Source organism: Schistocerca cancellata, chromosome 12 (assembly GCF_023864275.1).
Source record: "Schistocerca cancellata isolate TAMUIC-IGC-003103 chromosome 12, iqSchCanc2.1, whole genome shotgun sequence".
In the NCBI taxonomy this organism is placed as follows: domain Eukaryota; kingdom Metazoa; phylum Arthropoda; class Insecta; order Orthoptera; family Acrididae; genus Schistocerca; species Schistocerca cancellata.
Window position 1 is genome coordinate 144,322,527 of NC_064637.1, and position 23,730 is coordinate 144,346,256.

Here is a 23,730-nt window from a genome sequence, read left to right on the forward strand (position 1 = left end):
TGAAATAACAGTGTGACACAGTGTCTTATTCTGATATTTGTATAACATACTGATGTTTTTTGGTGAAAATGTTATGTCTGCTATAGTTGATCATTAACAAAATTGTGTTTTTTATCTATTACATTTAATACAAAACTCAGAGAAACTGCCAATCTAGTACTTGAAGTTGTTCAGTATCTACTTAAAAAATGAATTCCCATATTAAAGGAGAAAAAAACCTCATATATATTGCTATGCATTAAAAATATTTGTTAAATGTGTCACATTCTTTTGTGTGTAATTGTCAGTTGTGAAACTGTTGCATCTTAGCATGAAAATGGTGTGAGCATAACAGAAATTTTGGTAACAAGTAATATTTTATTGGAAGGTTGTGGTTAATACTGTCTTCAATTTTTCATGCTGCCTCATTCTTTTCCATTTATGGAAATAGTGGGTAAGTTGATAAATATGCAACAATGCATGTGTATTTGTGTGTGGGTAAAAATACTAAATTTTTATTTTCTGCTTTAGATTGACAGTAAAGGAAAAAAAGAGCTAAATTTCTCATCCAAATATAACCAAAATCAAAAATTATAGAATTTTCCTTGTACTTACAGAATTTTCCTTGTACTTACATTAAGCTAAATAATGACATTTTTATACACTCCTGGAAATGGAAAAAAGAACACATTGACACCGGTGTGTCAGACCCACCATACTTGCTCCGGACACTGCGAGAGGGCTGTACAAGGAATGATCACATGCACGGCACAGCGGACACACCAGGAACCGCGGTGTTGGCCGTCGAATGGCGCTAGCTGCGCAGCATTTGTGCACCGCCGCCGTCAGTGTCAGCCAGTTTGCCGTGGCATACGGAGCTCCATCGCAGTCTTTAACACTGGTAGCATGCCGCGACAGCGTGGACGTGAACCGTATGTGCAATTGACGGACTTTGAGCGAGGGCGTATAGTGGGCATGCGGGAGGCCGGGTGGACGTACCGCCGAATTGCTCAACACGTGGGGCGTGAGGTCTCCACAGTACATCGATGTTGTCGCCAGTGGTCGGCGGAAGGTGCACGTGCCCGTCGACCTGGGACTGGACCGCAGCGACGCACGGATGCACGCCAAGACCGTAGGATCCTACGCAGTGCCGTAGGGGACCGCACCGCCACTTCCCAGCAAATTAGGGACACTGTTGCTCCTGGGGTATCGGCGAGGACCATTCGCAACCGTCTCCATGAAGCTGGGCTACGGTCCCGCACACCGTTAGGCCGTCTTCCGCTCACGCCCCAACATCGTGCAGCCCGCCTCCAGTGGTGTCGCGACAGGCGTGAATGGAGGGACGAATGGAGACGTGTCGTGTTCAGCGATGAGAGTCGCTTCTGCCTTGGTGCCAATGATGGTCGTATGCGTGTTTGGCGCCATGCAGGTGAGCGCCACAATCAGGACTGCATACGACCGAGGCACACAGGGCCAACACCCGGCATCATGGCGTGGGGAGCGATCTCCTACACTGGCCGTACACCACTGGTGATCGTCGAGGGGACACTGAATAGTGCACGGTACATCCAAACCGTCATCGAACCCATCGTTCTACCATTCCTAGACCGGCAAGGGAACTTGCTGTTCCAACAGGACAATGCACGTCCGCATGTATCCCGTGCCACCCAACGTGCTCTAGAAGGTGTAAGTCAACTACCCTGGCCAGCAAGATCTCCGGATCTGTCCCCCATTGAGCATGTTTGGGACTGGATGAAGCGTCGTCTCACGTGGTCTGCACGTACAGCACGAACGCTGGTCCAACTGAGGTGCCAGGTGGAAATGGCATGGCAAGCCGTTCCACAGGACTACATCCAGCATCTCTATGATCGTCTCCATGGGAGAATAGCAGCCTGCATTGCTGCGAAAGGTGGATATACACTGTACTAGTGCCGACATTGTGCATGCTCTGTTGCCTGTGTCTATGTGCCTGTGGTTCTGTCAGTGTGATCATGTGATGTATCTGACCCCAGGAATGTGTCAATAAAGTTTCCCCTTCCTGGGACAATGAATTCACGGTGTTCTTATTTCAATTTCCAGGAGTGTATATTTTCATTATGCTGTAGTGTAGCACAGTACACTCAAGCCAATGCCATTCCCTCACCCCTTCCCCACAATGTTGATGTTGACTTCATAAGCTAGATTTGAAGACATCAGAAAAAAGAAATTATTTTCATTGGCGCTGAAATTTTGAATTGCTGCAAAGAATGAGAAACTTGTTCCACTTTTTAAAAGGATATTGCAGTGTCTCTAGTACAAGTTGTAATTTAAATGTAAAAAATTGATTTTGGAAGAAATGTTCAAGATTTACAAATTTAAAAATTGTTTAAGATAACATCTACATTTCTGTTTGTCTTCTGAAAGTATATTAAATGTGTAGAAGATTAACTGTTGATGTAGAAGAAAGGAAGAGAGTTTTTTGAATATTTTCCCTAGTATTTGTATCATGCTAAAAAAAACTCTATAATTGTTGTCTGTCTTGCTTAATTTTGACTTCTCAGTTACTGCATTCGTGGGAGGTGCTTGCCAGGTATTAGAAGATGAGTGTTGGTTTGACAATCATATTGTCAGCCGCCAGAGACATTTTTCCATTGTCTGCCTTACTGATGATCAATAACGCTATTTTCGCTCCATATATACGTAGTAATTAATTTTCTTTTACATTTCTGTGTATGCCATGCCTAAATCTATACTCTGCAAACCACTGTAAAGTTTGTGACAGAAGATACCTCCCACTGTATTAGGGGCTCTTGCCGATCCATTCACATACAGGGTGGTTCTTAATAACATTTAATAACTCTGAGTGACATAGATGACACTGAGACTAGTAATTTAATACAAGTCACATGGGGCCACAAATATGGGGACGTACCCCAGAAGTGGATGGATGTCACATCCGAAATACAGAGGGCATTTTCAAGTATGTGGAGGGTATTTTTGAGTGTGTGCATGAAGGGACGATTGAGCGGTGCTGTTCTTGCATTCGTGCAAATGGTGCAAATTATGAACACTTTTTGTAAATGTGATCTGTTGTAAAGACAGAATTTACAAAATTATTGTCGTCTCTGCAACTGAGCAAAATTTGTTCATATTATGCCTTTTTATTCCCTTTTTGTCTCTTCCTTTTTTGTTTACAGACATTATTTGGTAAAGAAAACGAAGGTCGTTTACTGCTAATGACACAATTTGGAAGCTTATACTCATTTACTTGTGACGCCATATTGTAGGTTTTGTTATGCTGTACTTTGCAATGAACCAGCGGTGACCGCACAACTGGTAAATAAATTAAGAAATTAATACCTCACAGTAAACACATAATTGTCTCATGCAATGAAAAATGTACTGCCCTCTGCATGCAAGACTTGAACCCTGAGCCCCACGCACTAAAGTCATGCACGTAGGCACAGAGCCACATTGACGTGAATATCTGACGCAGATAGGGACGATCGGGTGTGAAGAACAGATAGCGTTAACCGCTGCACGTGCTGTGGTCTCATCGCCCACTTTTGGGATATTTCTGGACATTTGTCGCCCCACGTGTCTTATGTTAAATTACATGTCCCGGCTTCATCTGTTTTGCTTGTGAGGTTTTTAAACATTTATAAGAATCACCTTGTATAGAACAAGGGAAGAATGATTGAATCTCTGTACTTGCAGTAAGTAGATAAATCTGGTCTTCACAGCCTGTACAGGAGGGATACCAAAGATATGAAGTACACTGTCTTATTGAAACTAACCGACCACCCCTATATGATGTGGAACTGACCACTAGATGTCTTGAGAGGTGGACCGGCCAGCAGAGAAGGAGGCAGGAAGTAATTGTGTTGTCAGTAGAGAAGCAATAACAACAGAATGGATCAGTCAGGAGAGTGTAGTGACTTTGAATGTGGACTAGTCCTCGGATGTCATCTGAGTAACGAATCCGTCAGGGACACTGCGACCCTCGTAAAGCTGCCAAAGTCGACTGTCGGTGATGTTATCGTGCAGTGGAAACAAGAAGGAATGATTGTAGCTAAATTGAGACCGCACAGACCTCGTGTACAGGTACACAGGGACCGTTGAGCATTACAGAGAGTGGTCATAAAAAACCGTGCGGAACCAGTGGAAGCAGTCACTCGCGAGTTCCAGAGTGCTCCCAGCTGACGAGTTATCTCGATGACTGGGTGTACGGAGTTAAAAATAACGAGATTCAGTAGTCGAGCAGCTCCTCTTAAGCCACACATTTCTGCAGGCAGTGTTATGCGACGCTCGAGGTGGTATGAAGAGCGATTCCACTGTACAGTGGATGACTGTAAACGAGCGATCTGGAGTGATAAATCGTGGTATACCCTGTGGAAATCTGATAGTGGAGTTTGTGTTTGGTGAATGCGTTGGATAATACATTAGACTCTCACTCATCCGGCCATTCCTGGCACATATGGGTGCCAGATTAGTGGAAGTGCCGGATGATTGAGTGTCTGAAATTTATTTTGTTTTTTATTTATTTTGAAAACATAGGGGATATAGTGTACTGTACTTCATTAAACTGAAGGATACAATTTTAAAACATAGAGGATTTACTTTATTAAATCCAAAATAACATTAATTTTCAAAGAAAACTTAGTCTTTGAGTGTATACTGTACAGTCATATCACTCACTATGAAACATGTCCCTCATTTTTAACTGTCACAATGATGATACGCGATGGTGGCATGCTTTATCTTGCAGCTGCTTTACAAGCATTACATCAGTACTGCACGTATCTGGTTGTTGCATAATGTACTCCAGGAAGACCTCGGAAGCTTCAGCATCAGCAGTGTGAGCAATCTTCATGCTCTCTCCTCCTGTATCCTCTTCTTCATCACTTTCATCATTACTTTTTCACACACTTTTGATTATTTCTTCATCTGTTAAAGTTTGGTCCGTATCACAGTTTTCCTCATTCAGCCACTTAGTAACATCATCATCTCCTTCTGGAAGGTTGTGAAAAATGTCAGTGTACAAAGTAATGGATAATTCCGAATTGACTGGCACATCGCTGTCACTCACTACTGGATCCAATTCGACATCAATGGATGTCCACAATTTTCTCCAGCTCTTCATTACGGTAGCGCTTTCCACTTTATCCTATGCTTTGGCTGCTTGAAAAACATCATCGCGTATGTTACCGTATTTACTCGAATCGAAGCCGCACTTTTTTTCTGGTTTTTGTAATCCAAAAAACCGCCTGCGGCTTAGAATCGAGTGCAAAGTAAGTGGAAGTTCTGTAAAATGTTGGTAGGTGCCGCCAATTCTGCCGTTGAATATATGTAGAGCTACACAGGCATGCTTTGCAGGCACAAAGATAAATACTGGCGCAAAACCTCGGCGTCAGTAAATAAAAATACAAATTCCGTATTGTTCATCTTCGAATGTAGCAGCCTTTCAATGTACTATGAAAATCCGACTGGCAAGACTGTTGGGATGTTTGTCAATATGGCCAACTCTACGTTCTGAATTTTTTCCTACCTGTGACAAGAGATGGTTGCCAATAGGAACTTTTATGAATTGTGAATCACATGCAGTATTCTCTTCACCATAAGAATAATACGAATATAAACATTTTGTCATGTATTCTTTCGTGTTTGCTGCTATCTTATTTAAATCCTGTCTGCCTAATAAACTACGAAACTAGAGTGAGACAACAGCAAACACAGAAGAATATATGTATCATGCCATGTTTATAATCGTATTATTCTTACGCTGAATAGTGATACAGTCAGAAATGAAGCATGACAACTGACTAGATTTTTAAATCTAAGATGACTATAATTTCTGTGCAGGATGTAATGTACTAAAGAGGCGCCTGCAAAGGTTTTCAAACGGAGAAAAATTGTCGCTAAACTCTTCTTCACAACATCTTCTATCACACGCAGTCTATTATTTGGTTCTTGTTGATCATTATCAAAGAAAGCAGCAGTGTAAGTAACAACAAATAGCAGTCTCTTGCCATTGTTTCGCTAATGAGATGATTCCTCTCTTTTTTTTATTGTAAGCGGCAGTAGCACGCACAAAAGTAAACCATGCCGCGAGCGGTGACAGGTCGTAAACACTCATTATCAGAATGCGCCAAACAATGCATGACACAGTACAATAATGCATTTTGAGCTTAGAGTGATGTAAACACCTATAACAAAGAGAACATCACATATCAGATCAAAGAAAAATAAGCAATCAATTCAAACCAGACAAAGTACTTGAAAAAGGAAGGGTACCCGTATAAATATGGATGGAGCGCCTGACACATAGCAATGGCTACCTGGTGAAGCTTAACTGCTAAGCTTACGACTCGAACCAAACTACTGTAGCTGTATCGTCATTCATTCGACCTAAATTGTGTCTCATGTTACAACGGACCAACTTTGTTTCGATTTGGAGGTACGGTGTAAAACTTTTCTCTCCCCTTGAATTTCGAGTCTCAAATTTCAGGTGCGGCTTAAATTCGGGAAAATTTTTTTTCCTTGATTTCGAGTCTCATTTTTCAGGTGCGGCTTAGATTCGAGTAAATACGGTAATTGCGTCAGCATAGTCTCGATAGTCGTTTTCACTTTCATTCAGCAAGGAGACGACAAGTGAATGTCGATAATGACATTTAATTGATTTCAAAATTCCCTGGTCCATAGGCTGAATTAGGGCTGTCACATTGGGTGGGAGAAAGAGTGCTTGTACATGTATACCATCGGACCTTAGAGAAACATCTGAAGTATGACTGGGAGCTTTCAGTGGAAACTTTTTATTCTTTAGCTCTTTTCTCACTGCTGGTACAAATGTTCATGGAACGACCAAGAGAATATTTATCTGTCTGTCCAGGCTTTCTTCTGAGCACAATACTGCACTGGTAGAGTATTTGTCAGTGTGTTGAAAACAACGTGGGTGTTGGGATTTTCCAGTCACCATAAGTGGTAGCTATGACTCCCATTTGCATTACAACATGCCATTAATGTTACGTGCTGTTTCTGTTGCTTGTAACCACGAGCTTCCCTCTCATTCTTCGCAGCTAATGTTTTTGAGGGAATCATCTTGTGAAAGAGTCCTGTTTCATCAGCATTATGCAAGGCATCAGCAGTTAAATCTTCTTCCTCTATTATACTTATCGTTAGGTAAGCGACTTTCCCTGGTGACTGTCAGCTGCCGAATGCCATGTTGTTTTTCCCAGTATGATAGCCAACCTTTGCTCGCTGCAAACAAGTTTCTACCACCAAGTTGTTTGTTAAATGCAGCTGCTTTTTCCTTTGTAATCAGGCCACTGACTGGAATTCCTTTGCTGAGTTGTTGTATGAAGCATCTGTAAACAGCTACTTCCAGTTTTTCATTCTCACTCTTTTGCATAACCTTCCATTTTCTCAACTCTTTATCCATCTGTGTTGAGTACTGTCGGATAACGTCATCTGTCTTTTTGATGTAATAAATAGTTGCTCGTCCAATATTGAACTCATCAGCAATGGCTTTCTGCGAAAAACCTCGATTTAACTTACCTAAAATTTTGTGTTACTGTATAGAAAGTTACAATTTCAAATAGAGTATATAAAGTATTGTTTAACTAAGCGTTGTTGCACACAATTCATTGTGCACGTGTTTTTGGATGTGCGCTGGATTACTAAGAAGCCAGACTACTGAGGGCCGGATTATCGAGAGTCTAGTGTATGTACTGCCATTACTTTTAGTGCCTTCAGTAAAGTACGGAGGAGCTGGTGTCACGGTATGAGGGTATTTTTCACGATTAGGGTGTGGTCCTCTTACTGCACTTAAGAAAATGCCAAGTGCAGAAGGATACGAACACATTTAACAGCATTGTGTGCTGCGTACTGTGGAGTAACAGTTCAGAGATGATGATTGTTTGTATCAGTATAACAGTGCACCCTGCCATTAAACATCATCTGTGAGGGAATGGTTTGTGGCCAAAGCTTGGACCTGAACCAGATTGAAAACCTTTGGGAAGAGTTAGAATGTCAGCTTTGTTCCAGACCCCTGAGTTCGTCATTACCTTTTTTGGTTTCGGCTTGTGACGAAGAGTGGGCTGCCAGTCCTCCATAGACATTTAGACTCCTCATTGAAATGTCACCAGCACAGTTCAAGCCACTGTAAAGGTGAAGGGTAAACATGCTCCATATTAATGTGCACTAACAGGTGTCTGCATAGTTTCGATCATATAGTTTATATTTCTAGGTTCTTCACTTAAAACTTGTTTTGAAGCTTTATAAACAGGCTTTCATGAGATAGGTGTTTGTCTTCGAGCACACACCATTATAAATTTTTCAGCATCTTAGTGACACTCTTGCATGGGTCAAACCGACCTGTGATCAGAATGAGATTTTCACTCTGCAGCAGAGTGTGTGTGTGCTGATATGAAATTTCCCGGCAGATTAAAACTGTGTGTTGGACCGAGGCTCGAACTCGGGACATTTGCTTTCGCGGGAAAGTGCTCTACCGACTGAACTGCCCGACCATGACTCACAGCCTGAGGTAGTGGCAGAATTGAGGCTGTGGGGATGGGTCGTGAGTCGTGATCGGGTAGCTCAGTCAGTAGAGCACTTGCTCGCGGAAGGCAAAGGCCCAGAGTTTCAACCTGTGATAATTCGTACTGCCTTTCTTTATACAAATTCAGTATCCCGTGCAAGCACTATTTGGTATTGGTATTCGAGGTTGGGTTGCACAAGTGCAGTTTCTTTTGGAGCCCGATGGCATTTTCCCTGTAACCTACCAATGAACTGAAGTCTGCCACCTACTTCAGCTATGACTGGGCATACTGATCATTTCATTTCATAATCCTACAAATTTTTGCACCCAGGTATTTATACTAGTTGACTGAATTCAGTTGTGAGTCATTGATATTGTAGCCATAGGGCTGTACTTCCTTGCATTTTGTGTAGTGCGCAAATTTAAAATTCTGAAAATTTAAAGCAAGTTGCCACTGACGATGACGATAATGAGTTACTTGTTTCCATTTATTAGGATAATGATGTAGCGTAATATTATGCTTGTAATCATCTCGGCTGGCAATTTTGGAATATGTTATTTACTTTTTCGACAAGGAGAGGTCCCCAGTGGTGAGAATGACTTTTTGAAACCATCTACAAGGGGATTTAAGTTAAAGTACCATGTATCACACCCTGCATGTATTCCCCTGGTGGCCGTAGTTTGCAAGTAATCAGTGAAAAACAATTTCAAAATTTCGTGTAATGCTGTAGAGTTTTAAAAAAGAAATATTATACAGAATGGTTGCGTAGTGTTAAGGTACAGTCCCCACATGCAGAAGGTTGTCAGCTCGAATCACCGCGCGTGCCGTGAAATCTTTTATTTTTTAAATCTTTATCAAAATAACTTTGATCAATTTTTTATTCATTAAGTCATTTAAATGTAGTTTTTTTATTTCTTTTCATTTATCATGTCTTTTTAATCACTGTTTTACCTTTTTCATTTGCTCTCATTTTTCTTCCTGTAATTCTTTTCCAACTTGGAATCTTTGTGGATATGAATTTAATTATTTTTATTTATCTGTCATAGCATTTAAACATTGAAAATGCCAGTCTATTGGTTAAGAAACAAAATATGAAATAAATAAAACAAAATAATGCACCTGAGGAGATTCAAACCTACAACCTTCGCCAAGCGAGGACTGTACCTTAACTATTACTCTACACAACCTTCTGTACATCATTTTATTTTTAAGGCTCTAGAGCATCACGCAAAATCCCAAAATTATTTTTTGTCGGTTGCTTGGTAACTAGGGTCCACCAGGACAAATGGCTTCAAGGTGCAAACCTTGGACCTTGACCTACACCAGTCTATTGGTAGCTTCGAGAAGTCAATTCCTGAGAGGTAATATGTCTTGTTGTTGGAGACCAGTTGCGACACTGCATTGCTCAACAGTTTATCCACTTGTAACGAAGCAGGGTTGCCCACTGCTATCCTGTTTTGGTTTTACACTCCTTCAGTAACTTAGTTAAGCAGTGAACTTTTTTTCATTACTCAGATTCCGACTACAGATTCTGTGGCCGTCAGCCAGCCTCATAGTACAGAATTCAGAAATAGTTTAAATAAAATTCCCCTGGTAAAATCTATTATTTCAGTACATTCTAATGTCTATTATGAAAGTAATGAGCTAATCAGTTTTATTGGAAATGCATACTATTAACAGTTATGGACAATGACGTATATTGTGCAATACATATTTTAGTAAAATTCGAGTGAGCTAATAGATCAAATTCAGCTGTAAGACTGCATCCAAAAGAAAGCCTAAATTTTACTGATTCCAGCAAAGTGTTTAAATTAACCTAAAGTCTATTAGTTAAATAGATATTAAGACTTAAAATCTGTAGCCTGTATAACTTTCAGTGCCAATTGTGACCAAACTACCAAATAATTCTGAGATCTGTTTCGATACTTTTGCTACCTTTATTTTTCTACGTAAAATAACTCCAGTCTCAACTTTTTAAGTGCATTAATTAAGAATTAAGTAAATTTGAATATGTAAAATTATTGTTCAAAAGGGCTGCCGTGGTTATAAGTCGGGAATTCCCACGGCGGATGCATAAGTTAGTTCCACGTATTTAAATTGATACAGCTCACTCATGTTATTTAAATAATAAAGCCCAATAGTTAACTTCAAAACCAGTTAGAAAGGATCATTTTAACCCTGGGAAATTATAAACTATAGTATATTAACAGAAATAGTCAAATATTCAAGCACTCGTTTATATAAGGTCCGAGCTTGGTGCAGTTCTCAGTTAGTTCTCGGTCAGATTCTCTTGGAGCAAAAGTGCGGCAAGTTGGTTAATTTTTCGGTAATTGTAATTGTGAACTTTGTTAAAGACTTTAAGTTTTTTGACGTACCTAATGTGACGATTAAGTGTAAGAGGTCTGGTCACATGAATATTGTGTGTGCGAGTGATGACAAATAAATCGCACTGTGGTTGACATAAATGTTCAACAATGAATACGATCTTGACTTTTGATTTTGGAAAACTTAACCTAGGATCCTGGCTTCTTAATTTCAGTGTGATTTGGGTGAGACAGACGCAGCTGCCGGGAAGACAATATTGAATAAGCAAAGCAAGGTAGGTCGAGAACATTGCGCACTATCTACTGGGTGAGGAAATGTTTCAATACTGGTACATCCGGTTGTGACGTGAACCTTAAGTGGCACTAATAAATAAGGACATGTCCCGGCACGTTACACACTTATTCTAACTTTGCAGAAAGTTTACCCTTTGCACTTGCCAACCAGGTGGTTTCGCTTTGCAGTGAACTGGTAGAGTTATAATACTTTTAATTGTGTGTGTTTTCAGGCACGGTGGGTGCAGTGTGTTGATTTATTTTTAATTTTGTTATGACCGTCTATGTATAGGATTGCCACAAAGTTTCTAGTGAAATTGCCTTTTAATTTAAAATTATGTTGCAGGTGCCAATTGCAGAACCCCATCCTCTGCCACAACTGTCACCAATTCTGGATTTTCGTCCGATTCAGTTGCTGGAGATCAAAGCACGGGGTCGCTTCGGTGCTGTCTGGAAGGCACAGTACAAAAATGAAACTGTTGCTGTCAAGATCTTCCCACCTCAGGTGAGCCGCTATTGGAGACAGCCTCATAATACATCTACTGCACTCTACACCCACCCTGAACCTGCTAACTGTAGCCCGGCCTCTATGATTTCTCTGCCCCTCCCACATATGAACACACTCCATACGTTACCAAACTGATAATACCTTTATGCTTCAGCATGCGTCGTGTCAACTGATCTCTTCTTGTAGTCGAGTACCATAAATTTATCCTCTCCCCAATTTCATTCTATACTTCTTCAATAACACAACTGGATAGTCGAGTGCATTAAAGCACCTCTTTCCAGGATTCAGGGAGGCGCATTAGCTCCAGATCGAATCTGCCAACTGGATGAACAATGAGGGTTGGTATGCTGGCCGACTTGGATGTGGTTTTCCAAGTCCTCTTAGGTAAACACTAGTCTGGTTCCCAGATTTCAGCTCAGTTACTGCTCTGTTGACAGTACATTTGACCATGCGATATACAGGGTGTTACAAAAAGGTACGGCCAAACTTTCAGGAAACATTCCTCACACACAAATAAAGAAAAGATGTTATGTGAACATTTGTCGGGAAACGCTTAATTCCATGTTAGAGTTCATTTTAGTTTCGTCAGTATGTACTGTACTTCCTCGATTCACTGCCATGATTTCATACGGGATACTCTACCTGTGCTGCCAGAACATGTGCCTTTACAAGTACGACACAACATGTGGTTCATGCACGATGGAGCTCTTGCACATTTCAATCGAAGTGTTCGTACGCTTCTCAACAACAGATTCGGTGACCGATGGATTGGTAGAGGCGGACCAATTCCATGGCTTCTACGCTCTCCTGACCTCAACCCTCTTGACTTTCATTTATGGGGGCATTTGAAAGCTCTTGTCTACGCAACCCCGGTAACAAATGTTGAGACTCTTCGTGTTCGTATTGTGGACGGCTGTGATACAATACGCCATTCTCCAGGGCTGCATCAGCGCATCAGGAATTCCATGCGACGGAGGGTGGATGCACGTATCCTCGCTAACAGAGGACGTTTTGAACATTGAACGTGTTTGAAGTCACGCTGGTACGTTCTGTTGCTGTGTCTTTCCATTCCATGATTAATGTGATTTGAAGAGAAGTAATAAAATGAGCTCTAACGTGGAAAGTAAGTGTTTCCGGACACATGTCCACATAACATATTTTCTTTCTTTGTGTGTGAGGAATGTTTCCTCAAAGTTTGGCCATACCTTTTTGTAACACCCTGTATACTGGATGTAGACAGAAGGGATACACGGATTGCACCTCAGGTGAGAGCTGGCAGTAGCCTTAAAATGCCTTTTGGAGTGGTGACCTCATCTTAATAACAGCCTTGTACAAGTATGGTTCTCCAAGGAATTGTAGAAATGCTGTACTAGTCCAGATTTGGCTTTGGCTGGATATGCGGCATTTAATTCTCCTTATTAGTTATCAAATGTACCCATCTTATCTTCAGCATTCAGCATTCTTCCATAACACCACATTTCAAAAGCGTCAAGTCTCTGCTTGTCTGTATTGTGCATCATCCATGTTTCACTTTCATCCAAGGCTACATTCTGTACCTCCAGAAAAGACTTCCTAACCCTCAGATTTATGTTAGATGTTCAGGTATTTCTTCTTCTTCTTCTTCTTCTTCTTCTTCCCCACCCCCCACAGAAACGCTTTTGTTGCTATTATCATTCTCCATTTTATATCTTTTCTCCTTTAGGCATCATTAGCTATTTTTCTGCCCAAATAGCAGCTCTTCTACTACTTTTACTGTCTCATTTCTTAATCTAATTTGCTTCATTTCACATGATTTTATTCAATTACACTCCATTACCCTTTTTAACTTTTTATCATCATATTATAAACTGATTTCAAGTCACTATCCATTCAATTCACTTGTCGTCCTTGTTATCTTTTTCAACTGTCTGGTCTTCAATTATTTACGATGTTATTGTGCAGCTTTTACACAGTCAAAACTTCTAGATTTTTCACCTAAAGAAAAAATTGAACTGTACAGTTTGGACATCTGGTGAGAGTACACTATTATATTATGCCTTTGCTCATCTTTCAACCAAGTCTGGGGGGTTGCCATCTTTGGAACAATGGACTCACATTTGGGAGGACGTTGGTTTGAATCCCCCCACATTGCTATCCAGTTCCAGCTTCCATAATTTTCGTGAATGTTTGGAGGCAAGTAGCGCTGAAAAGAGCATGGCTAATTTCCTCTCCCAGCTAAAACTTGTGTTCCATCTGAAATGACCTTATCATTGATAGGATGTTAAAACCTTATCTTCATTTCTTGTCTCTCATTCCTCTTTCCATTTACCCACTTTCATTTGCATACCTCTTTTTGTTCAACATAACCACAAATACATGTGCATTGTGACCTCATTCTGCCTCTGACTGTTTTGCATTATTTGACAGATTACTATATTGTTCAGTCGATTGCAAAATTGACCAAGTGACTGTACATGAAGTGATAGAGCATTTAAGGGGACCTGGATATCAATAGGTAGCGTGTTTACCCGATACTTGGCGAGTACATTATTTATGTATGATTTGCCTATAAAATGAATTTTGAAAGTACATACAATCTTGGCACCGTTATCAGGGACATCATGCATGTAATATCCCTCTGAAATTGTGGCAGCCTATGTAGAAATATGTTGTTGTATACCCACAGCAGCACATTTGTGGGAAATATTAAACATAACACAAAGATACCATCATAACATTCTCTGAGAGACAACTGGTGAATATAGCTATCAACTGTTTGAAGATTACGTACCTTAAATATTGAAGTTGTAGTTTCCAAAAAATGAGATCAGAAAGTTCTCTAACTTTTTCATACCATATGGCTCTTTCATTACATTCCAGCAGCGTATTCTTGTTGTGAAGCCGATTCTCTGTCCTCTGCACTCATTCTCAAGAGTCTCTTCCTTAATTTGGTCACCTTGATACTGGCTTCAACAAATTTTTCTACTTCATCCATTTGCTGAAAATTCATGACAATTAAGGTTGTTATTATTATACATTCTGACTGGATACCAAAGATTCAGTTATCTTATTCCTGACAATGACGTATTAACCACCGCATGCTATGGCATCAGTTCTACCTTACACGCCATTTAAGGTTGATTTTCAGTGTCTAGAATATGTCCAACCTATGTAAACAGATATGTTACTGTATACTGTGTTTTTGTGGCGTAACAATCATCTGTGAATGGTATATGTATGGACATGGCCATGTACACAAGGTGTAAGTTGTAAAATGTTTTAGTTATGACAAACCTTTTATAACATGCTGTTTTTATCCACGTGGCAACTTGGCATGAAGGCCAGCTTAAAATGGGCACATTTCATTAGAAAAAGATTTTTTTATGACCTGAAGATGACAGTAAAGTCTGTCAGAACTGATTGTTTTAAGGAAAGAAATATTTATGAGACGATGGTTTTAGAATGTTTTTAGCAAGTAAAACAGGTTGGTCCTTCAATCTTCTCAAAATGAGAAAATGGAATCACATGTATAAGAAAGTTGTGTTGCCAGGTGTTTCCGTTGTTGCACATATAAGCCCTTTCACCGCTGCAAAATTAAATTGGTTGCTATAAAATTCAGTATTAGTATTAAATTTTTTTATTAGTGCAGTTTGGAATATCACAAACGCAGAAATCGAACTGCAAAAACAAAATCTCCCTTTACAGATGTCTACGACCAAATCTTAACTCGTACAAAAAAGAATAAATAGGCACTTACTGGAGCTCGTTATGCTCAGTTACTTACTACCGCCTTATAGAACATGTTTTTTCCGGGCATTGACAGTTTGACTACCAGAATGTAATGTAATATGTACAGAAAGGTGAGGCATCGTTCCAAGAGACAAAGGCAAGGAAAAAATATTTTGTAAACATTTAGTTCAGTAGTAGTGTACTGTGAAGGAACGTATATAAAAACCCCATCCTACTTTTGTGCATTGCAGGACAAGGAATCGTGGGCAGCAGAATACGAGGTATACCGACTGCCGCGTATTTCTCACGAGGCGATCCTGCAGTTTGTCGGTGTGGAGAAACGTGGAGACAACCTGCAGGCGGAGTACTGGCTGATCACCGCCTTCCACGAGAGGGGCTCACTGTGCGACTACCTCAAAAGTAACCTCGTCACTTGGCCGGAGCTCTGCCGCATTGCGGAATCCATGGCCAGGTGAGCAGCTCTCCAGCAAGTTCACAGAACTCGGAAAAGTAGATTGTAATGTTAGTGAGCCACAGTCTGAACCAGCCAACTCGTGCAAACACCTGAGTACAACAATTTGTAGGCTTAAGTAATGAAACGGTCACATATGCTCATTCATAAGTAAGGCAGACTTCAGTTTGTTGGCAGGATACAGGGAAAATACAGCCGGTCTTTAAAGGAGATTGCTTACAAACCACTTTTGTGTCCCGTATTAGAATTTTACTCACATTTGTCAGAACCTTACCAGATAGGAATAGGAATGGAGATGGTCATAGGTTTGTTTGACTCACAGAAGAGGATCACAGAAATGCTGAAAAATCTTCATTGGTTGACGCTGGAACGTAGATCCCAGTTATCCAGCGAAAGCTTGCTTACAAAGTTTTAGGAGTCAGTATTAAGAAAAGACAATAGATATATTCTTCTGCCCCTATACAGGGTGGATATGGGAGGAATGATCATACAAAGGAAAAAGATCTGATAAACATGGGCTCCAAACAGCATACCTTAAGAGCTATAAGCAGAAGAGATGTTTTCTCCAGTAGCAAAGATACACAAGTGCTTACAGCACTAAATGTATTTACTTTAGATCCCATATTGAGTAGAAATTTTTCGTGTTTTGTTCCATATGGAAATATGGAAAGCAAAGAGCTTGCAGTAGAACAGATTGGTTTCACAGTATCGAAGATGTGTAAGTGCTCATAGCCCTTAAGGTTTGCATTTTACAGCCCGTGTACACTAGACTTCTTTGCTTCGAATGATAGTTCCTATCACATGTGTGAAAATTGACCATTCCTCATGGGACACTCTGTGTAATTCCTGAGGTGATTATGAATACAATATCAGACTAATTATAATGTGCACTGAGACATTTAAGCCATCATTCTTCCTGTGCTCCATATGCAGTTGAAATGCACTATGTAATAAAAAGTATCCGGACACCTGGGTGAAAATGCTTACAAGTTTGTGGCATCCTCCATCAGTAATGCTGGAATTCAATCTGCTGTTGGCCCACCCTTAGCCTTGATGAGAGCTTCCACTCTCGCAAGCCTACATCCAGTCAGGTGCTGGAAGGTTTCTTAGGGAATGACAACCCATTCTTCACGGAGTGCTGCACTGAGGAGAGGCATTTATGTCGGTTGGTGAGGCCTGGCATGAAGCCGGTATTCCAAAACATCCCAAAGGTGTTCTATAGGATTCATGTCAGGACTCTGTGCAGGCCAATCCATTACATTCAATCAAGTACTAGAAGGTTTCTTGGGGAATGACAGCCCATTCGTCACAGAGTGCTGCACTGAGGAGAGGCATCGATGTCGGTTTGTGAGGCCTGGCACGAAGTCAGCATTCCAAAACATCCCAAAGGTGTTCTGTAGGATTCATGTCAGGACTCTGTGCAGGCCCGTCCATTCATCACCACCATCATCATCAGTTTTCTGCTATATTAGCAGGTCGTTAGCCTCTCCGTTTTCTGCGATCCATTGCTTTCTTCTTAAGGCTGCTGTATTTTGTACCATCCATCATGTCATCCAGTATCTGAAATCTCTTCCTTCCTCACTTCCATTTCCCGTCTACATAACCTTCTAAAACTGTTTTTATCAGTCCATCATTCTTTCTTAAAATATGCCCAATCCAATTTCTTTTTCTTCTTTTTATTACATCTAGTAACTGTCTTTTCTCTCCCACTCTTCTCAGTACCTCTTCATTTTTTTACTCTGTCCATCCAACTTATTCTTTCCATCCTCCGCCATGTCCACATCTCAAAAGCCTCTAGCCTTTCTCTGTCTTTCTTCCTCAAAGTCCATGTTTCAGTGCCATACAGAAGAACACTCCATAGAAGACATTTTATTAGTCTCTTCCTGAGTTCTCTGTCCAGCCTGCTACAGAAAATTCTCCTTTTCTTATAAAATGCCTCTTTTGCCATTGCTATCCTTGTTTTAATTTCTATGGTGCACTTCTAGACAATGTCTATCCTGCTTCCAAGATAATATTTCTCCATTCAGCATAACTGCACCGAATATGAGAAACATATGTTTTTGGGGGTGTCCAGATATCTTTGATCACATAGTGTAGGAATGAAAAACTCTAATATTTGGGAAATCTGATTGATTATATCATTATAAATTGTATCATTTAAAAAGACTGAATAGTTGAATTGAAGGACAACATGGTATAATGAGATTAGTTCAATTTTTCTTGGACTGTCCTCCTCCAACTCTACTCTGCCGCGCCCCTCTCTCCCCCCCTCCCTCCCCCTGCCCCCTCCCTCCCCCCTCCCCTTCACCCCTCCCTCCGTCCCCCCTCACCCCTCCCTCCGTCCCCCCTCACCCCTCCCTCCGTCCCCCCTCACCCCTCCCTCCGTCACCCCTCCCTCCCTCCCTCCGTCCCCCCTCCCTCCCTCCCTCCGTCCCCCCTCCCTCCCTCCCTCCCTCCCCCTCTCCCTCCCTCCCCCCCACACTCAAACTCGCACATACACATACACATACACATTCTCTTTCTCTGATACTGCTCCTTCTGCTCTCCCCTTCTTTCTCCTTCATTATTATTATTATTATTATTATTATTATTATTGTTGTTGTTGTTATCATTGTTGTTGTTATGAGGCAAATAACAGCTTGACGTATCAACGTAAATAGTTCTACAATTTGAGATACCAGTTTCAGCTCCAGGAAGGATGTACCATTTCTTATTTTTGAAAACGCATTGTAATTGGATGGATAAGAAAATGTACTCACCAAGCGGTGGCAGGAGAAAATACGAGGGTGGTTTGAAAAGTTCTCGGAACGGAATAGAAAAAAGTATTTACATCACTGAAACTTTTTTTTTTATTTTTCACTGTAGTCTTCTTGTAGATTAGTGCACTTGGTCCAATGATGTTCTAGTGCCTCGATCCCATCATGAAAATGAGTTTCCTCCAGGCCTGCAAAGTAGTGGTCAACTACGGCTATCAGTTCTTCGTTTGAAGTGAATTTTCATCCACAAAGAAAAATTTTCAGTTTTGGGAAGAGATGGAAGTCTGATGGAGCCGTATCAGGTGAATAAGGCAGGTGTGGCAACAATTCACACCCTAGTTCATGTAATTTTGCCACGGCAATGGCACATGTGTGCGGGCGAGCATTACCATTATGGAAGAAGACTTTCTTCCTTGCTAAACCTGGCCTTTTTTTGTGTATCTTTTGTTGCAATTTGTCCATGAAGTAAGCATAGTATTCTCCAATAATAGTTTGCCAATGAGGAAATAATCTACAAGCAGAATCCCCTTCGCAACCCAGAACACATGCCATGAGCTTCTCGCCAAAGGAATTGTCTTTGCTTTCTTTGGTGGTGGAGACTCAGCATGTTTCCACTGCTTTGACTGTTGTTTAGTCTCTGGGATATAGTAGTGTACCCAAGTTTCATCAGTGGTCACAAACCGGCACAAAAAATCTTGTTTGCTTCTCCAGAAACAGGCCAAACATTGTTCCGGTATGTCCATTCTTGTGTGTTTGTGATCCAGCATCAAGAGTCACGGCACCCACCTCGCTGATATTTTTTTCATTTCTAATTCTTCAGTAAAAAGATGATATACCCTTCCAGCTGACATCTGGCGAGCATGAGCAGTTCCATGCATTTTCAATCGGTGATCCTCCATAACCATTTCATGCTCTTTTGCAATGATTTCTGGAGTAGTGACACTATGTACCAGGAGCATGGTGAGCCCATACTTCTTGCTGCATAAGTTGTAAAGAGTACTGAAAATTTTTTGAATTTTAATTATAAAGAAGGAACTGAATGACATGGATTGTGATGAATCTGACACAACAAAGCCAGGATAAAAGCAGCCAAGGAGGAAGCAAATGACAGCTCAGAATAATTTCAAGAGAGATGCCATTAATCATCGTATATGTAACTATTATAAGAGAAAAGAACATGCAACACTTTCTAAACTATCTGTGTTGATTAAGGAAAACAGTCATCTTAATAACAGTAAATTTTCATCGCTTTTGGCACTAAAGGACAAAGGCTTCATTTAGTTGCCAATTTATTAATGAACAAAAAATGTTGATTGAAAAGACAGATGTTGCATGGCAGTGCAGAAGGATGAGGGGTATGACCTTGCAATCTACCCCTACCTCACATAATTTGTTGATTGTCACTGTTTTTATGGTTAACTCTTTTAACAAGTTTGGAGAGGAGTTAGATTTACAATAAACTTTTTACTTATCTTCTTTTCTCGCAATTGTCTCCAGTTCTTCACATGTAGGGGCTGATTCTTGAAGCTGAAATTTTTTGATGTTATAGGTTCTCATGGTTCCAATTGAAATAAGTTTTGAAGTAAGCCTGTTCAATTTTTTTTTTTTTTTTTTTCATGATAATATGTTCTCACATTTTTCTGTATCACACTGTCTAGTGAATTTTTACATTAACAAAGCCAAAATTGCATTGTTATTCCAAATTACAAAAACACGTCCGATCACATCAGAGGCATGCCCACTACTGTCTCTCTGTGGTATTGACAATACTCCAAAGGGTTTACAAATTCTCTTGACAAATTAGTTTCTATTAATTCATATTATTATTTTATAAATTAATCCAGAAATAAACATAATATACAGAACTAAATTGCATAATTAATAATAGAAATTTTAAGTGTGCCAAATACTTCATAATTTCAAATGTTTCTAAAAGAAAATAATTTCAACTGTCCTTTCAGAGCTAGTACATATCAATTGTAACAAAGAAAATAAAGCTATTTCTTTTTACAGGTTTTAACCTGAAAAATAATACATTGTGTACGAAATCATATGAAATTCTCTTAGAAAAACAGCTGAGATAATATTAACCTATTCAAAATTCGAAAATATTTTTGGTATCGACTACTTCTGTTGAGCAAAAGTAATGCTAGAAGAGGATGTCACTTAACAACTTTCAGTAAATTGTATCTGGGTGAACCTTGGATCGTCAGCAGTCATTCATTACGTAAAGGTTCAAGTGGTGGATCCCTGAGGGGACAACAGCAGTGCCTCAAAAAACGGGGGAGGGGGGACAAATTATTGTACTGTGTGCCAGTACATTAGAAAGTCTTGTGCTAAACGTCTTTTTTTTCTTTTCAAAAGCACAGGTGATTATCGTGAAGTATAGGTGATTATCATGAAGGGAAGTGTCTTGAAAAATCACTTGTAATAAATCTCACGAAGCTATCAGTCATTGTTGTGGGTAAAATGTGGTATACAATTCTGTTGTTCACTGTATCGTTGTATTCACTATAAGACTGGAATTAGGGCATCACAGGAGGATGAAATGGGCTGAGAAGATGGCATATCGACCTGATAGAAAATTTGATGAAGCGTTAATTGTTTTAAATTGAGGGAAAAAAACTGACCACATATTTTTAAAAGGCACAGGCATGAAATTATTCAGCTGTATGAATATAATTTTCATTTGAATACATTGAGGGTGTATGTACTGAAATACAGCAATATGTCGTTGCAAACGATAAAAAGCTTGTTCAAACAAATTTTGGGCTTGCAGCTGGTCGTCGTTCAATTGAACAACGACCGGCTGCAAGCCCGAAATTTGTACGAACAGTCAATTCGCCGGGAAAATTTTAAAATTCACGATAAAAAGCTTACATTCTCTGAAGTTGAGAAAGTCCTTGCAGAGCTTACGCATCGAGTGACTAGTGAGACATGGTGGGAAATAGCAGATAGTGCTATAGGTGTCAACAAAAGGCAGCCAAAAACAAAAGATGCTGTGGAAGCTGTAATTGTGTATGTGGGAGGGAGCAATGATGTTCATGCAGTTTGAGGTGGGGAACTGTTAGCAGTCAGATCCTGACATCGATACGAGTGGAATTTTTTTCATCACCACAACAACAACACGGCCAGGAATTGAAAAGCGAGAAGGAGGTGTTGTGAATGTTCTACAGCATTTTGGAAATAGTTGGCATATCCATACCTTGAGATATTTTGGAATACTAGCTACTGAATAGTTCTTTGCAGTTTCTTTACTTTTCTACATTGAGACTAATAACTGTAAATAAATTACACTTAGAGATTCGGCCTGCACATTGTTCCTTTTTTGCTTTTGTGGTAAATCAGCCGATCTGGTTTTTTTTTTTTTTTTTTTTTTTCCTGTGATGCTTCAGAACAAGTGCTCCTGTGTTGTTTCAGGGGCCTTATGCACCTGCACGAGGAGATCCCGTCCCCCAGGGGAGATCTGCACAAGCCAGCTGTCGCCCACCGTGACTTCAAGTCTAAGAACGTTCTCCTCCGTGCTGATCTCTCTGCGTGTGTTGCCGACTTTGGACTGGCACTGGTACGTTTTGTTTCAGAGATTGTTGGTATGCAATTGCTTTTATTCCAGTACAGTATTATGGTCAGGACAGCCTCACGTTTGTCGTTTAACTGATTTCATTTGTGACATACCCTGAATGACTTGCAGTGATTTTTCAGGTAGTATAATGTGTACAACACCAAAGACTTTTTCGTGTCGAATTGACAGATCTAGGGTTCTGGATCGAAGTAACCTGACTTAGAAGTTGTAATTTATTCACTCCAGGTATGACAAACAAATTCAGAACTTTCCATAACAATCAGTACAACAAAGCATTCAAATTCATGTTTGACACTCGGTATACTCTGTTTACCAACATAATTACAGTTGTAATTTTTTAGTGACATTAGTTTTGCAACTAAATTACAGAATCTCCCATCTTCTCTCTTGTTTCTCTTCATTTAACATTTTCTTTACTTACTAAGTGCTTTAACAATCACCCACTGGAATTTGCAAATTAATTAGTGCATTCATGTTTTCTGTAAGTGTGACTTTCGTAAAACTGATGTATTTTTTGGAAAATTATATTAATTATGTTTGCTTATTATTGATCGACGTATTAACTACTCTCTTTACTGAATCAAAAGTATAAATGAAAGAAAAATCACAGAGGAATAATCAAAATTGAAAAGTATCAATGCAGAACTAAAAGGCAGTATAGAGACCAAAAGATTTACAAATATGAAACATACATGTGTATCATATTCTCGAGTACTAAAAAAAAACTGTTTTATATCACAGTTTTGAAACATACCATTATAGTACAGTAATTAGCAAAGTTTACTCACAGCAGACAAAATAGTGAAATTTCTAAGTGCCAGTGAGAAGCCTTTGATCCTGTCCATGCATGATGTTGGCACAGTGTCATTTCAGCCACAGGTGCCATCCAGATAGTACTGTCAGAAGCAATGACTACCAGTCAGTTGTCACTGACAGGGTTTATGTGCCAGCACTGAACTTCATTTGTGTTACCGCCGGCAAACTTCACAACTTCATTGCTACCCATCATTCGCTTATGCTCTCGCTGTACGGAAGTGTCATAAGTTTCCAAAGTGTGACGAGGTACACGGAGGCAAAGTGAGTCGTATAAGAAGTATAGGAATTTTTTTTGTGGCCTCGAAGACAATCCCAGAAGAGACGAAATATTATTTGCGCTGCAGACTGTAACATCAAAGGCGTGTGGTGTTTCACTCAGAACTGTACGGAGAGTATGTGTAGAAGCATGGGAATGGAGCCCTGTCCTCAGGAAACAAAGTTTCAGTCCCTGAGGAAAGATATTAGTGGAAGAACTGCCACTGATTTGGACGATTTCCAGGAAGACAGCATTCATCGTACTGCATTGGAATTTTACGACAGTGTCTGTAATCCCTCCATTCAAAAGGTGGCAGATATTTTGCTTTATGAGGCTGACTTCACTGGAGGCTGCCTTTCTATTGGAAAACTATTAAAATGTCTGAGATTCAGGAACAGAAAATGCAACGATGGAAGAAACAATCTGATGGAGAGATCCAATATTCTAGCACGTAGGGCGACTTGTGTGAAAAAATTATTCATCATCAAGATTCAAAGAGCAGTGGCAGTTTCAAAGTGATGATTGGCAAAGGCAACAGA

General features: G+C 40.1%; 1 protein-coding gene across 1 annotated transcript in view; it reads left to right on the top strand.

Moving 5' to 3' along the window:
* LOC126109739 (activin receptor type-2A) overlaps positions 1 to 23,730 on the top strand; it is a 117,151-nt gene that overhangs the window by 68,631 nt on the left and 24,790 nt on the right. The window contains exons 5-7 of the mRNA XM_049914794.1: positions 11,439 to 11,597; positions 15,560 to 15,780; positions 21,957 to 22,101. Coding sequence (XP_049770751.1) covers positions 11,439 to 11,597; positions 15,560 to 15,780; positions 21,957 to 22,101 — 525 coding nt within the window. The remainder of the gene's footprint in view (positions 1 to 11,438; positions 11,598 to 15,559; positions 15,781 to 21,956; positions 22,102 to 23,730) is intronic.